At 42.3% G+C, this 16,530-nt stretch overlaps 1 protein-coding gene across 1 annotated transcript; it reads right to left on the reverse strand.

Moving 5' to 3' along the window:
- Positions 1-14,209: 14,209 nt before the first annotated feature.
- On the reverse strand, positions 14,210-15,211 carry LOC121622361 (trace amine-associated receptor 1-like). Its single transcript, XM_041959322.1, has 2 exons — positions 14,884-15,211; positions 14,210-14,811 (listed from the first exon to the last, which is right to left on the reverse strand). The coding sequence occupies exons 1-2, from the start codon at positions 15,209-15,211 to the stop codon at positions 14,210-14,212; spliced, it is 930 nt and encodes a 309-aa protein (XP_041815256.1).
- Positions 15,212-16,530: the final 1,319 nt, after the last annotated feature.

A 16,530-nucleotide genomic window follows, 5' to 3' on the forward strand; every position in this document is an offset into this window, starting at 1 on the left:
GGTGCTTGATTTCTGAAAAAAAAAAAAAAAAATAATAATAATAATAATAATAATTAGTGTGTACAACAGAAACAGCAACATCATCTGAAGAAAAAAAAACAACTTTCTATTAAGCTTTCCCCCCTACCTAGTAGCACCTGAATACAATCATGCAAGAACAATGTTGTGTGTCCTCAGTCACTGTGCCACTCTGGACAACCTTCACATTCAGAACAGTATTTATAAATCCCCATCTCATTACTTAAATGAAGACAACCTTTGGTGATCCAGTCAGATATGGGGACCTACATCCTGTTTGCATGAGATGCAAAATGACGCATTATGACACACCAGCTGTGTGTGTTTGTGCATGGATGCTCGCTTGCAAGTGTTTTAATAACAATAAAAAAGATTGCAAATAAATTTATTTCATTTCACTAATAGGACTGAAATATGATACTATGCCCATTTGAAACACAAAGCTTCTCCTTGGCAATATGTCAAAAACCCTATACCCAACTAGCACAAATAGGTACCAATAACATTTCCAGAATGTTCCTTACAGGTTTGTATTTGCTAACTGAAGCTCAAGCATCCTCATGTGCCCCCTAAGTGCTCAACACTCATTTGTTAGTGAAGCCGACGGTTGAGACTTGGAGGCAGGGATGGAATACAGTGGTGTCCCCTCCTTTGATTGCTCACCTTGAATTCTGACCATGACCTTTGATCGGCTGTTTGGTTCGATCACTGACACAGCTGAAGTCCAGCAGTTGCCTGAGAGAACCTTTGTGTGTTAATGCATTAAAGTCTGGAAAAAACCCTCACAGAAAAGTGTAAGGTCGGTCCAAGAACTTTAAAATGTACAAATGTAGAATGCACTATGTAGGTTGTTTTCTGGTCAACAGAAGCTTCAGTGAGTGGGGCGCACTGCTGTGGCTGTACATGGAGAAGCTGTGGTACTTTGGTATTTGGACATGTTGGATTCTTCACTAAAGGTAATTGTTCTACAAGTTAACTACTAATGTTAGCTAGTGACCTTGAGTTGCTGATAGCTCTGAATTAAAAAGTGGCTTTGAGGGCATACATTGATGCATACATGATAAGCCCGTTGGGCTCGAGGGTTTTCAGGACTCAAAAGCAGAACCCAAAAGACCCAACAAAAGGCAAGCACGATGGCTGTTTTTTTTAACACAAGGTTCTTCTACAAACAGGCAAAAACAAAAGGTGCTTGGGCAAAAAGGATCATTAACAGAAGACGCTGAGGATCTCAAAAAGGCAAACTATAATATAAAACTAGAATGCTAGACAATTACGCTGATTAGGACACAAGACAGGGATCACGAGATGCACAAGACGTACAAGACAATTTGGCACAGGACAAAGGGACATGCGGACTATGTATACACGAGGTAACAATGAACAGGTGCAAACAATCAGGGCAGGGCAGACAATCAGACAGGCGGGAAAGACATCAGGAAATCAATGGTCTGAAACAAGAGGAAAATTAGGGTTTCACAATAAAACAGGAAGTGCACAACAAGACATGATGCAGTGAACAGAAACATCAACAGACACAGGTGTAGTATCTTCAGCGTAGCCATCAAACAGACAATGGGAGGTGATTGACAAAGAAGAAGGACTTCATTAATAAGAAAGGACCAGGTCGTGCAGTTCTGCTTTCTTGTGTAATGTGTGATCATAATTGTCCTATGACAGCGAGTGATTTTAGCTAGTAGCTCTGAATTGCTTCTGGATTTGAATTAGCAAGTCGCTCCTAACAACATGGCAACAGATTCTGTATCTGCCACTACAGCTAGTCAATGTAGAATATGCCAACAAGTAGATAACAATAGATGATCAGTTATTCCCTCTGTCGGAGTACACTGCTTGCCCTATCAGTCAGACATAAAGCCTACTTACAGTTAACGTAGCACCAATGTCTTTGAGGCACACATTACTATTATTTTTGAACTTGTGGCTATGAGTGATAAGCAATGATTATCAAGTATTGAGCATTGTTTATTGATGGATGATCGTTTACGTTATGATTCAGTGATGCACACGACTTTGCAAGGTTGTGAGGGTTGCAAACCAATGGAAAGATGTTTAATATAACATGTAAATGTAAATGTCTGTTGCCTCCACTTAAATGTCTATTCCCCTTTTTGATTAGCTACGATGATAGAACACTGCATGTACGTGGGAGTAAGACTATAAAGAAACAGGTTCTCTATCTTAACATGTATAGTGATATAGTTTGACTTGCAGCTGAAAATAAGCATTTTGTGTAGTATACCCTACCACCTGCTAGTATCAGTAACTGGACCAGAGGTGTTTGCATACAAAGAGGTCTGGAGTGATTGTTTCCTCTTTGTTAATACAATACAGGAAATAAAAACCTTCACCTAGCGGTTTAAATTCACATGTACTTTAACATCTAGTATTCAATACAAAAACAGCATAATGAAATGAAATTTCTGCCCCAATTATATTTGGAAACATTTATTTTCTCTTCCTGACCATCTAGATAGAGCTTTCTTGACAAACACTGTATTTTTCTCATTTCTTCAATTTTCCACTCTCGAGTTGAAGTTTTGAATCTCTCACATGTTACATTTGTTGTTCAATCTGCCACCAGTTCTTGTGCGCAGTTCATCATGTGTTACACACACATTTGTTGACGTTGTTGAAATAATAGGAGCACTTGGTTTAATGCAGATCATCCTGATTAAATCTGTTAGCACGGGGGTCGGCAACCCGCGGCTCTAGAGCCGCATGCGGCTCTTTAGCGCTGCCCTAGTGGCTCCCTGGAGCTTTTTCAAAAATGTTTGAAAATGGAAAAAGGGGGGGGGGAGGGAAATATTTTTTGTTTTAATATGGTTTCTGTAGGAGGACAAACATGACACAAACATTGAACATTTTCCAATGCTGTAAAAATGTGTAGAACAAATATTAAATTTCAACATTTCTGTCAACGAAGATTTGCGTCATAGCCTGGGACACACATTTCTATCAGCAGGGCGGGATGCCAGGCAGGTAGCTGTTGTAAACAACAGTGCGATGGGCCATGGATCCCTAAGAGAAAAAGAGAAAAATAACTGAGGAGAACAGAGGATTCAACGTTTCTTGGACCGAATCATTTGCATTCATTGCCAACGCGGAAGGATTGCCTGAATGTTTGCTCTGTAGTGAGAAGTTGTCAAATAACAAAAAGAGTAATGTGGAAAGACATTTCCAGGGAAGGCATGCTACATTTGCAGCCGAGTACCCAGTTGGGAGTGAGAGAAAAAGTGTGATTGCATTACTTCTGGAGAAATTAGAGGAGCGCAAAAATAGATTTAAGAAGTGGATTGCATCTCCAAACACCACTACTGCTGCAAGTTTTGTTGCAACCCGGGAGATAATAAAGCGTGGAAAACCCTTCACAGATGGTGACTACATGAAGGAGTCATTCATCAACATATCAGAACACCTATTTGCAGACTTCAAAAACAAAACCGAGATAATACAGAAAATTAAAGACATGCCTAAGACAGTGAAGGAAAAGGGCCATTAAAATGGCAGGCAACATCACCGATCAGCAAATCAAGGACATTAATTCAGTGCCAGCATACTCAATTGCCTGTGATGAGTCCTGTGATGTGATCAATATTGAACAGACTGTGCTTTTATGCAGGTATGTGAACTCCGATGGGCCGCAAGAAGAAATGATCCAATTAATACCACTGAAAGGCCAAACACGGGGGGAGGACATATGTGAGGCTGTGCTGAAGTGTTTAAATGGCAATGGAATTAACACCAACCACCTGATTTCAGTGGCTACAGATGGGGCACCCAGCATGAGAGGATCAAAAAGGGGGGTTTGTGACTTTGCTACAGAAAGCATTGGATCAAAATCTGCTTGCATTCCACTGCATCATGCATCAAGAGGCACTGTGTGCACAAACATTCCCATCGGAGTGTATGCCGGTGATGAACCTTGTCACCGAGATGGTGAACAAGATAATAGCAAGAGCATTGAACCACCGTCGGTTCCGTGCATTTCTTGATGAAGTTGACAGCGAATATTCCGATCTCCTGCTACACAACAAAGTCCGATGGCTGTCCAGGGGTGAGGTTTTGCGTCGCTTTGTGGCTTGTTTAGAACACGTGAAAACATTCCTGAAAAGCAAAGACCTGAACTACCCGCAACTGGAAGATGATACCGAGTGGCTCGAAAAACTGCACTTTATAGTGGATATGACAAGCCACCTAAACAAGCTGAATGAAAGTCTCCAGGGACGGGGAAACACTGCACTGCAAATGCTGGAAGCTGTTTTGTCATTCGAGAGCAAGCTGACTGTCTTTGCCAGAGATGTGCAGCGAGGCACGCTCTCCCACTTTCCCTCCCTGAGAGAATTCAAAGAAGCCCATCACGATCACACACTCAACGGTGATTATTTACAAGGTGCGATCGTTGATATGCAAACTGCATTTGGGAGCAGATTTTGCGAGTTCCAAAAGGAAAAAATGACACTGTCTTTCCCTGTCACACCCCTGGAGATTGACCCGTCCTTGTTGAGCACATTCAAGCTGACCTTGAAATGGAAATGGCTGATATAGCTACTGCAGTCCTTGCAGTCCTGCGTCAAGATTAAAGTTATATCTTACATGCCCGATGTTGAGAAGCTGACCAGTGATGTTGAGAAGTCACATTAAACGGGTAAGAACACAATCCTGTCATAGGCACATATTTAATAACAAAGTGGCTGTTTTTATAAAGTGATTTATGATTTTTGTCAGTATATATTTGGAATGACACTTAGGGATATTATTGTGTTTTGTTGCTCAGGTCCGAGGATAGTTGCGTTGGTTGCGTGTCAAAAGAGAATAGGATGCTGCTGCGTTTCACGCTTAGCAGATGCACTAATACGTAGCAGAATAATTGTTCAACTTAGAAAAGTAGACGAAACGTAGAATCTTCTCTTCAGCCTTTCAGGCATATTTATTAATTAGGCAAACATAAACTGCTCTCGGGGAGGCATCACATTGAAAGAGGGCCAAGAGAGATTACCAGGGGGAACATTCATTTATATATGGTGGGTGACGTCACCAATAATATTTGACCGAACAAAAATCGATAACACCCCCTGGTGGAGTGGAACAGGTATATCATACAGCATACAATCAGTCATACTCATTATGTCAACACTCCCACTTATGAATGACTTGTATACTGTACAGCTTTTAACAATCAAAATAACAAACCCAAAAATAAATGACAGAGGTCAACTCAAAACATTTACAGTACATTCCCATGTACTTAACATATACAATACATGATCAGACACTTACACCAAACATGGCTCCTGAAAACCTCATTAACTTAACCTTTGAGACAGGTTTGGTTAAAGCATCTGCAATCATCTCATCTTTAGGACAGTAAACAAGTGTCATTTTCCCTTCTTTAATGTTTGACCTAATGAAATGATACTTGATGTCCACATGCTTGGACCTTTGTCTGCACACAGGGTTCTTCACAAGTGCAATAGTTCCCTGGTGTTCCTCATAAACAACAGTTTTAACATATTCATAGGAATCAATACCCTTCAGTAATTGCTCCAAATAGATACACTCCTGTATTGTAAGAGCTAAATCCATGTATTCGGCTTCACATGTGGATAATGCTACTGTGGGTTGCTTTTTACTTCTCCAAGGTACCAGTGAGCTGTCTTTGCTCATGCTCACACAGTAGCCAGACATGCTCCATCTGTCGGTGGTGTCTGTCCCCCAATCTGCGTCACTGTATGCCCGGAGGCCTAAACCATCGCTGCTCTTCCTAAAAGTCAGCTGCTTGTCAGTAGTACCTCTTCGATAACGCAGTACATGTTTCACTGTCGTCCAATTTTCATCTGTGGGGTTTGCAAAATGTTGTGATAGCTTGCCTACCACAAAACATAAATCAGGTCTCGCACAAGTAGCTAAGTAGATGAGACTACCAACAGCTTCCCTGTACTTCCTCACATCAGCCATCTTAGGTGCATCATCAGAGTAGTCAATCTTCAGTTCACACGGTGTCTCACGTGTTCTGCACTCCTGCATATCAAAACGGTTGAGAATCTTTTCCACATATCTCTTTTGTGACATTGTTACCTAATCGTCAGATTGACTGAAGTCTATGCCTAGAAAATTTTTCAACCTGCCTAGGTCCTTCTTTTAAACCTGGTAGAAAGCATTGCCTTCACTTGCTCTAGACTTCTCGTGTTATTCGCTGCGATGATAAGATCATCCACCCAAATGACTATAATCACCTTCCCTGCCTGCCTAGACTCTTTTGTGCAGACACAATGGTCCGCTGGGTTCTGTGTGAAGTTGTCATTTATCAAACATTTGTGCAGCATCTCATTCCAATTTCGTCCCGATTGCTTCAGGTCATAGAGAGACTTCTCTAGTTTACACACTAAGTTTTCTCCAACTTTTTCGTAACCTTCAGGTTGATCCATGTAGATGTCTCGGTCTATGGGTGCATGCAGATACGTCCATTTGGTGTAGTACCAAGTTCTCTTGGGCTGCCTTCTGCATGACTACACGTACACTGGTCAGATTGGCCGTGGGGGAGAATGTCTCACCATAATCTATCTCCGCTCTCTGGCTATATCCCTTCGCTACAAATCTGGCCTTGTACTGTTCATGTCCGTCACTACCCTCCTTAATCGAGTATACCCACCTACCCTCCACTGTCTTTCTGGTCAGGGTAAAGGTCTGGTTTTCCTCTAGTGACTGCATCTCCTCGTCCATTGCCCTCTTCCATTTACCTGACTGTGGTGATGCCATAGCCTCTTTAAAGGTCAGTGGCACTCCACACACTGCTCGGTAGCAATAGTCTACGGTAGTGAGCTTACTGTCATCATCGCCACTATCTTCCTGAGTATAATCATTTAGATAACTCGGGGGCTTACGCTCTCTAGTGGGGTATCTTCCACTGCTTGGGGCCTGTGGCGTCACCCTGTGGTGCTCCTCGCCATCATCTCCTGGAGATTGTGGACTGTCAGTCTGTACGTCTGTGCTAGTAGCACTGGGTTGTGATGCTTTGGTTTTCTCATTATTTACAATGGGCTCAAATCCTAACCCCTGAGTCTCTGACCCAAATTTGTGCATCTTGGCTAAATCACACTTCTTCCCTGTCAGTGCTGTGTAAGGCGTTGTGCCAATGTGCTTGTTAAAGCATTGGTTCCTGGTGTAGGCTGCTTCCTGAACGGCATAATGCCATAGGCTCTTAGGTAAGTTGCTGTCAATAAGCTTACACCTAGCCATCTCGAAGATAGTGCGCCCTTCCCTCTTAGCTATCCCGTTCTGGTGTGGATGCACTTCACAGTGCCATAAGGCGCTGCATCAGCCAGGAATTTTTCAGTAGCCTGTGCGGCATCACTCTTTGCTTTGAGAAAGTAAGTGAAAACTGCTCCTGTGCACACATCTGTAAAAGACTGCATATACCTGTACCCATCAATTGACTCGTTGGTCACTGGACCAGCTAGATCCGTATTCACCAGCTCAAGTGGTGTGTTCACCTTGTCAGTTGCATTTCTGTTTCTCGTCTGAGTAAACTTCCCCTCAATGCATACATGACATTCTTTATCAGGCTTACGCTTTGCACCTTTAATGTGCATGCCTACTGTTACGTCCTGCAGTTTCAGTATATCATCGTAATTGCAATGACCCATAATCTCGTGCCAGGTTTGGATATCATGGCTAACATTGCACACATCATTCTCATCAGATTCTGTTTGCAAGTAGTACATTCTGTTACACACTTTAATGTTACACACTTTAATGTTAAGCCATTTGGCACCACAAGAACGTCATTATCTTCCTCGAAGAGTAGAGCTTCATGTCCGCTGAACCATGCGTTACCATCAGCGTAAAAAGCTTGTACTTCTCTGGGAGTCCTCTCATAATCATACCATCATTAGTCCCTCACTCGGTGCTTTGCCTGCACCCTTGAGTGCCGTAATGATTTGCTCTGCACGGATAATGTACTCAGTTACAGTCTCTGTATCTGCTTTCTTCAGCGAGGTCAATGTTATGTACATGGAGACAATTCTTGGCCTACCTTTGCCAATGTAGTGCTCTCTCAACACTTGCAGACTCTCGCGTCCCTTGTTTTTAGTGTCTCTGAATATCAGTCCCAAACTCACATTGTCCAGTAGTGGAGCCAATGCGCAGTATGCGTCAGCATTCAGCTTGTCGTCCGCGGCTTGTTCCTCCACGGTCAGTGGTCCGCCTGGCTCGCTCAGAATAGTCTCTTTTTATGCAACACGGTGCATGCAGCACAGCATCCGTTCTTCCCAGAGCTCATATTCCTCGGCTCTACCATTGAACGTCGGCCACTTTGTCTTGTTATGGTTTGCCATTCTTCTCAGCTTAACTCCCCGGTTTCACCGCGCTAAACTAGCTACCACACTTTTAGCTAATTAGCTAACGTGCTCGTCGCCGAACTTTCCGTCGTTGCAACTATTTTCGTCGTTACTGGGCCCATAACCTGTTAGCAGGTGCACGAATATGCAGCAGAATAATAGTTCAACTTAGAAAAGTAGACGAAACGTAGAATCTTCTCTTCAGCCTTTCAGGCATATTTATTAGGCAAACATAAACTGCTCTCGGGGAGGATTCACATTGAAAGAGGGCCAAGAGAGATTACCAGGGGGAACATTCATTTATATATGGTGGGTGACATCACCCATTTTATTTGACCTAATAAAAATCGATAACACCCCCTGGTGGAGTGGAACAGGCATATCATACAGAATATAATCAGTCATACTCATTATGTCAACAAGATCACCTACTAATGGACTGTACATTGCCTGGTTTATGAGAGAGAGTCTTGGAGCCTCCCTACGATGAAGATGTCAAAAGTATAGATAGTTGAATACTTTTTCAATACTGTGAGTTTACTGTCTTCACATTAATGTACACTTAATAGTGTCAAAAGCGTGGAAGCTATAATAAAAAACAAAAAAACAGATCTGTAATCACACTTTCATTACAGGCTGGATGACACAACAGTGACAACAATCAACTGGCCCTCGACCATTACTACTGACATTATTGCAAATGTGTTGATGCATGTTCAGTGACTTTTCCAGCACTGTGTGCAGGTTGTTAATAAAACAAGTTTTGCTGTGCCAAGGACTTTATTTCTGTTTGGTGTGACATGTAAAGAAGCATAGACTATTGCTTTTTTATACTGGTATTGTATTGAATTTTAAAATTGTAGTATCTAGTATTCTAGTGACAACAGTACACTCTGACACAGTCTACACAGCCAAAGGAGCAAAAGCAGCACATTAGTAGAGCAGCAGCAGTTTCTGTTGTTGGGGGCAGGCTGCTGAAATCTGACCATGTTTGAAAGTTCAGCCTAAGCTAATACTGCATGTCTGTGTTCGGACTTTTAAGTTCTTAGCCCTCCAAAAAGGCTTGACAGGAAGCACACAGTAGGTACAACTCGTGTTATCCTTTGTCTTCTTTTATTTTATAGCAAAGGGACCTCAGGTGACACATTTGTCACAGGCAACACAGGTCATAAACCTGGAATGGTTAATCAAAATCACACGTTACATATAGTAACTTTTTTAATGTAAACAAACATAGACTTTTTAATATTTATCAATGAAATATACTCCTATGAATTAAAGCCATGAACTGAAATACACACAGCAGACCCAAATGATTAATCAAAGTGTAACCATTAGCAACTAACATTTAAGCTAAATGCTAACAACAGCTAGCTAAACGCTAGCTTAGAAGACTAACGGCGTTAGCTTAACATGCTAACCGGCGATGCTAACCGCGAGCTAGCAGCGCTAATCGGGAGCAATCAACAAAATTATCTCACACTCAACAGTCTCATATCCCTCTCTAAGACTGCCTAGCAATGAAACGAACACCAAAACGATATATTTTTATGTTACACATTGCTAGCAGTCTCTTTAGCTGCAGCTTACAAATGGGCCGTGTGCTTTTGCCAAAATACCCAACACAACTGCCATAACACCCGAAATCATGCGGACCCTTTCAAAATAAAAGAGCTAGATTCACAAATAAAGGTCAAATAACTAAAGTCTTGACAGTCTGAGTTTACCAAATCAAGTTGGCATCTTCTGAATTGAGGTACCAGTAAATTTCATGTTTGAAATCTGGCAACATTAGATTATGTTTTAATAAAATAATCATGCTTCCCTGTCTTCAACTCTCCCCACCTTCACCCATGATGTTAAATGTCACACCAGAGACAATAAAACACTGGACCGTATGCAAACACAAAGGATGCTTACAGTTCTTCATCCCTCCCCCCACTGGGCCGTTCGGATCACAACCTGGCTGATCTGCTACCTACTTAGATACCCTTGGTGAGTAAACAACAGCCAACCATTAAGTATGTGAAGTCATGGTCAGAGGAGTTCAGCACTGAGGGACTGTTTTGACACCACTGACTGGGAAGTGTTGTGCAGTCCTCATGGGAGGGCATTGACAGTTTGACAACATGCATCTCGGACTACATTAATTTCTGTGTGGACAACACTGTGCCTACCAGGAAGGTGCAGTGTTTCCCAAACAACAAAACCTGGGTGTCCCCTGAACTGAAAACCCTATTGAATTAAAAGAAGAGAGAAGAAGAGGTTTTTAATTCTAGGGACAGAACTGAGACCCTGGGTTTGGAAGATAAAGAGAGGCAAGCACAGCTACAGGAGGAAGCTGGAGGAGCGCCTTCAGGAGAACAACACCAGAGAGGTCTGGAGAGACATGAAAACCATCTCTGGCCACAACAGTGAGAGTGGACCAGAATCTGGAGACCAGGAATTGGCAAATTAGCTGAACCTGTTTTTAACAGGTTTGATTCCACCCCCGTTCCCTCCCCCAACCACCAGAGCCCAGACCAGAAAGCCTTACCTCTCAGCACCCCCCCAGTGCATCTCTGACACCAGCAGCTCCATCCTCACTCCACTTCATCCCCCTCCATTCCACTTCACAGACCACTGACCCAGCCCCCAACCTCACCCAACAGGAGCCAGCCCCCTGCCCCCCACCTAGCCTCTCCATTACAGCAGATCAGGTAAGGAAGGAGCTCAAGAGGACAAAGGTGAGAAAGGCTACTGGCTCTGATGGCATCAACTCCAGACTGCACAGGGACTGTGCGGATCAGGGGTTGTCAGCACATCTTCAGTATGAGCCTCACCCTGGAGAGAGTTCCTGCCCTTTTGAAAACTTGATGTGTGGTTGCAATGCCAAAGACTGTGCATCTCAGGGAGCCTAACCTCTTCAGGCCGGTAACCTTAACTTCCCACCTGATGAACACACTGGAGAGGATTATACTTAACCATCTTTGTCACCTGGTGAGCAGCGAGCTGGACCCCCTACAATTCGCATATCGACCAGGCATTGGTGTGGAAGACGCTGTCATCTACCTGCTCCATCGCTCTCTTTCTCGCCTGGAGAGCACAGGGAGCACAGTGAGGGTCATGTTTTTTGACTTCTCCAGTGCATTCAACACAATCCAGCCATCACTGCTGGGGGGAAAGCTGGAAGGAGCCGGAGTAGACTGCCACCTGGCTCCATGGTATATGAGGCTTTGCGACTGTTTATCGGGTGTGGCAGTTTGCAGCACAAGGGCTCTGCAGGGTACTGTGCTCTCTCCTTTCCACTTCACCCTCTACACATCGGATTTCAGACACAACACAACCAGCTTCCACCTCCAGAAGTTCTCCGATGATACAGCCATCGTTGGATGTGTAGCCCAGGGGAATGATTTGGAACACAGGGAAGTCATCACTAACTTTGTGGGTTTAACCACCTGCACATCAATGCCAGCAAGACCAAGGAGATGGTGATTGACTTCCGCAGGAAAGCACCACAGACTACACTGGTGTGTGTACCATACCATACCTTACCACAGTGACAGGGTTTGGACATTGAGATTGTGGAGTAGTACAAGTACCTGAGTGTCCACCTCAACCATAAACTGGACTGGTCCACGAACACTGATGCCCTGTACAGGAAGGGTCAAAGTTGTCTCCATCTGCTGAGAGAGGTCCTTTGGAGTATGTAGGACATTACTAAAAACTATTTATGACTCTGTGGTTGCATGTGCAGTCTTTTACACAGTGGTCTGCTGGGGCTGTGGAAGCTCTGAGAGGGAGAGAAAGAGACTGAACAAACTGAGGAGGAGGGCTGGTTCTGTACTGTACTGCCCTCTGGACACCACTGAGGATGTAGGTGAGAGGAGGATGTTAGCCAAGCTGACGTCCATCATTGACAACCCTTTCCATCCCCTGCATGACACAGTGGGGGCCCTCAGCAGCTCCCTCAACAACAGACTGCTGCATCCACTCTGCTCCATTCCTACAGCTGTCAGAGTGTTTAACTCCAGCGGTGCTTAATGTATTACTGGTCTCCATATCCAAACTGTTGTTTAAACTGATGTGTGATTTTTCATACACTATTCCTTTTTTTCCACTGTCATTGAGTACTCTACCTATCAGTACATACTGTTATTCTATGAAATATATATATATATATATATATATGTGTGTGTGTAGAAAATATTTATATTTATATTGCCACAAGAACCATGAAAAAACTGACACACACACACACACACACACACACACACACATATATATATATATATATACATATATATACACAGCTGTGCAATAGCATTAATGCTGTAGGCACTTTATCCACCATGTGCAATTTGTGTAAAATTGGCAATTTTTCCATAGTTCTTGCGACAATATATATATTTTTCTACATATTTTTTTTATTTAGTCCCTTGTATAATATGTACATATATATAGTCAGCTTTTATTTTGTATTTTGTTTTTGGAATTTCTCTATTTCTCTTGCTATTTTCTTTTTCAACTGCTATTACCTGCTGCCTGTAATGCCCAAATTTCCCCAGCTGGGGTCCAAGTCCATCTTATTTTATCTTGTCTAAGCTAATTCAGCACTACCTATCTTTGTGAGAGTGGCTTCTCAACTCTGGTCCAGCTGAAGACAAAGCAGAGAAACAGACTGCACGTTGAGTGCGACCTCAGAGTAGCTTTGTCTACCATCACTCCAGACTTTGAGGTTCTTGTCAGGAGCAAAAAGCATCCTCAGTTATCCCATTAGTTCCCTTAAATTTAGGTCTGTTATGTCAACCTTATAGAATTCAAATAAAGTGCTACTGAAAAATCTTCATAATACCCGCAGTTCAGCATGTATCCATTGATAATCTGAGGGAAGTTTCTTGAGATTTGATGTGCATTACCTGGTTTATCTGTTTAAAAAGAAGGCATTCTTATGCAGGCCTATTTGTTTAAATTACACCTGTTATTCTGGACAAGTCTGCTTTTTTAACTTAATTCAAGAAAAACTCTTTTTATATTTCAGACAGCTCAATTTAGAGTTTTGCATCTTGATAAGGATGCATTACTAGTTTAATTGTGTTAAAAAAACAACATTGGCCGATATGCCTTTTCATTTCATCTGGTTTTTAGCCATGGTTGCACTCTTAAGCACATTTCATGTGCTTAAGAGCTTCATGTGCTTCATGTACCAGTTGGGAACCACTGATTTACAGTGTACTTCCTCTATGTAGCACCACTTCCAGGGAGTATACAGAGGAGGAATGATCACAGCAACAAAAAACTCTTTCAAAATACAAATGGGTGTTTGATTTTTGACAGACCTGAAAAATTGTGAACACACCACAGGTGTTTTGAAGGTATCTTTAATGATTTTCTCTTGGGCCATATAAAGTAAAGAACAATGGCTTCAGCAAAACTATTCAGTGACATAATGACCTGAGGCAGGGACTTCCTACAGAGATAAAGATGTTTCGACAAAAGACAATGAAAGACAAAGACAATATCTGTCGCACAGCCATAGAATGGAATGCCCTGCCTAAGTACTAGAGGCTGGTGAATTGAAATATTATTTTGTAAAACAGCTTCACAAGACACTCTTTTACAGATTATGACTTGTGTGGATTCCAATCTGATCTATCAGCTGCATGTGTTATCGAGTTGAAATTGAAAAAGTTTGACTCAAGTGCTGTTAAATATTGTTAAATAAGAAATACTGCCGTATTTACAGGACACTTTGCTCAGGCAGTGATCAGGATAACAGTGGCGAACTGTCAATATTTACTGTTTCAGCCTTTATCTTTATCCTGCAATTAAATTGGTATTTGAATGATCAAAACAAGTCAACGCAGTTTTGAGTTGGCAAAATCACCTTGAAATAGTTTACCAGAAATGATCATTCTAAAAGCTGATCTGAACCAGCTGTAAAAGAAAGCATAAATAAATGGGTTGAGCATTGAGTTTGACAGTGCAAGCCAGTTAAGGGTTTCAATCACAGCAACTGGTGTTACATCATATGTTAAAGGCTGAAAGATGATACAAAGAAAGAAAGGAGTCCAACATAAGAGAAAAACTCCCATAACTATAGCCAGAGTTTTGGTGGCCTTTCTCTCCATTTTACTGACAGCTGCTCCAGACTTTGTGCTCTGACAGGTTGTGTTCTGGATGCTGCGCACCTGTCTCTGTGCAACAATGAAAATCTTCAGGTAGATACAGAGCATTATTATGACTGGGATGTAAAATGAGAAAATACATGTCAGAGTGGTTGATATTAGAGCATCACTTGAACAGCTCTCTTCACACTTCCCTTGATTAAACCCTGCAATTACAATGCCAATTCCAATTAGAGCAGCAACTCCCCAGCTCAGCAGGATCATAATCCCGATAGCATGATCATTTATTTTGCTTCCATAAGCGAGAGGCTGACACACTGCATAATATCTGTCAATAGAAATACAGCATAAGTTCAAAATAGAGGCTGTGCTTAGAGTCACATCAAAGCTCCCTCGTACTTTACAAAATAAACCTTCATGATACCAACATGAGGTTACAGTGACTGCCATGCTGGAAGGAAAAACCAAAACTCCTACAAGCAGGTCAGCCACAGACAGAGACAGGATGAGGTAGTTAGTAGGGACATGGAGCTGTTTGAAATAAACGATGGAGATTATCACAAGAAGATTTCCACATACTGTGACAACAGACAATGAGCCGAGGAAAACATATAATAATACACATATTAGTGAAGGGTTGCTTGTAAATACATAAGCTCCATTATCTGACTCATAGCAGGGATGTATGTCATGAAGAGTGTACGTCCTGTTGACAGTCCCTTCTGGCTCCATGGTCCTTGATTCCTGCAATTCAGTTTTTCAATATTAACCAATTACAGTGAGAAAACCTTTCAGATACTGTGATATTTCCTTCAGCATGTGTAATCACAACAACATCAATGTTCTTAGGAAACAAAGATATGAAGTTGAGATAACAAAAGAATTGTAGTTTAAGTTTCATACCATAATGACACATCAGTGTTGATGTGAGTCCTGATTCAATATGCCACTGTGCAGAAGCTTTGGACTTTATATTTAAATAATCGACGCCCTCACAGATTTACATCTCTCATGATTACATAGATCTCTTGTCCAATCAGATGGGATACACTGCGTTCATGTTTTGCATGTGATGTCATAATCACAACAATAATACAGTAACTGTGTATGTGTTTGTTTGTGTGTGTGTGTGTGTGTGTGTGTGTGTGTGACTGAATGTGTGTTATACCATGGGGCCACTGTCTTCCAGACATTACCCCGAGACCAACGGAAGGATCGAGAGACTGGACCAGAACCGAATCTGGTTTCTAAAGAACCAACCACCTGGAGTAAACATCTCACATGGGTAGAATTTGCACATAACACCCTGCCATGCTCATCAACAGGCATGTCTCCTTTCCAGTGCATGTTTGGTTACCAACCTCCCCTGTTCCCGGCGTTGGAACGCGAGGTCAGCATCCCTTCTGCACTCGCTCTCATCTGCTGGACATAATCCAGAATGCTGCAGCATGTGTTCTGACCAAAACCAGGACAAGACATCATATTTCTCTGATATTAGCCGCTCTGCACAGGCTCCCTCTCAAATCCAGAATAGAATTTAAAATCCTTCTTCTTACCTACACAGCACTACATGGTCAGGCACCATCTTATTTTAAAGAGCTCATAGTACCCTATTACCCCATTAGAACACTACGTTCCCGGAATACAGGCTTACTGGTGGTTCCTAAAGTCTCTAAAACCAGAATGGGAGCAAGAGCCTTTAGCTATCAAGCTCCTCTCCTGTGGAACCATCTTCCAGTCCTTGTCCAGGATGCAGATACCCTCTCTACATTTCAGAGCAGGCTTAAAACTTTCCTTTTTGATAATGCTTACATTTAGGGCTGGCTCAGGTTTGCCTTGGACCTCCCCGAGCTATGCTGCTATAGGTTCATGCTTTGGCGCCATCCCAGGTGGCAGCCTGTAACAGCAGCTCCCGTCGTGTTTTTTAAGTTTCGTTTATTTGTCCGTTCGTTCTTTTTTTTCTGTTTTCCTGATCAATCACAACCTGTTCGTTAGAGTTGTGACAATGGCTGGACTTAACTTTGCTACCCTTCTCCGTGTTTTTCTTCTAC

The sequence above is a fragment of the Chelmon rostratus genome, chromosome 18 (assembly GCF_017976325.1).
Source record: "Chelmon rostratus isolate fCheRos1 chromosome 18, fCheRos1.pri, whole genome shotgun sequence".
In the NCBI taxonomy this organism is placed as follows: domain Eukaryota; kingdom Metazoa; phylum Chordata; class Actinopteri; order Chaetodontiformes; family Chaetodontidae; genus Chelmon; species Chelmon rostratus.

Excerpts from the sequence above, each read along its gene's own strand:
- LOC121622361 (XM_041959322.1), bottom strand. The coding sequence starts at position 15,211 with ATGGAGCCAGAAGGGACTGTCAACAGGACGTACACTCTTCATGACATA. Across the intron at positions 14,812-14,883 it reads GTATCATGAAGGTTTATTTT|ACAGATATTATGCAGTGTGT; the intron begins GTAAAGTACGAG and ends GTATTTCTATTG.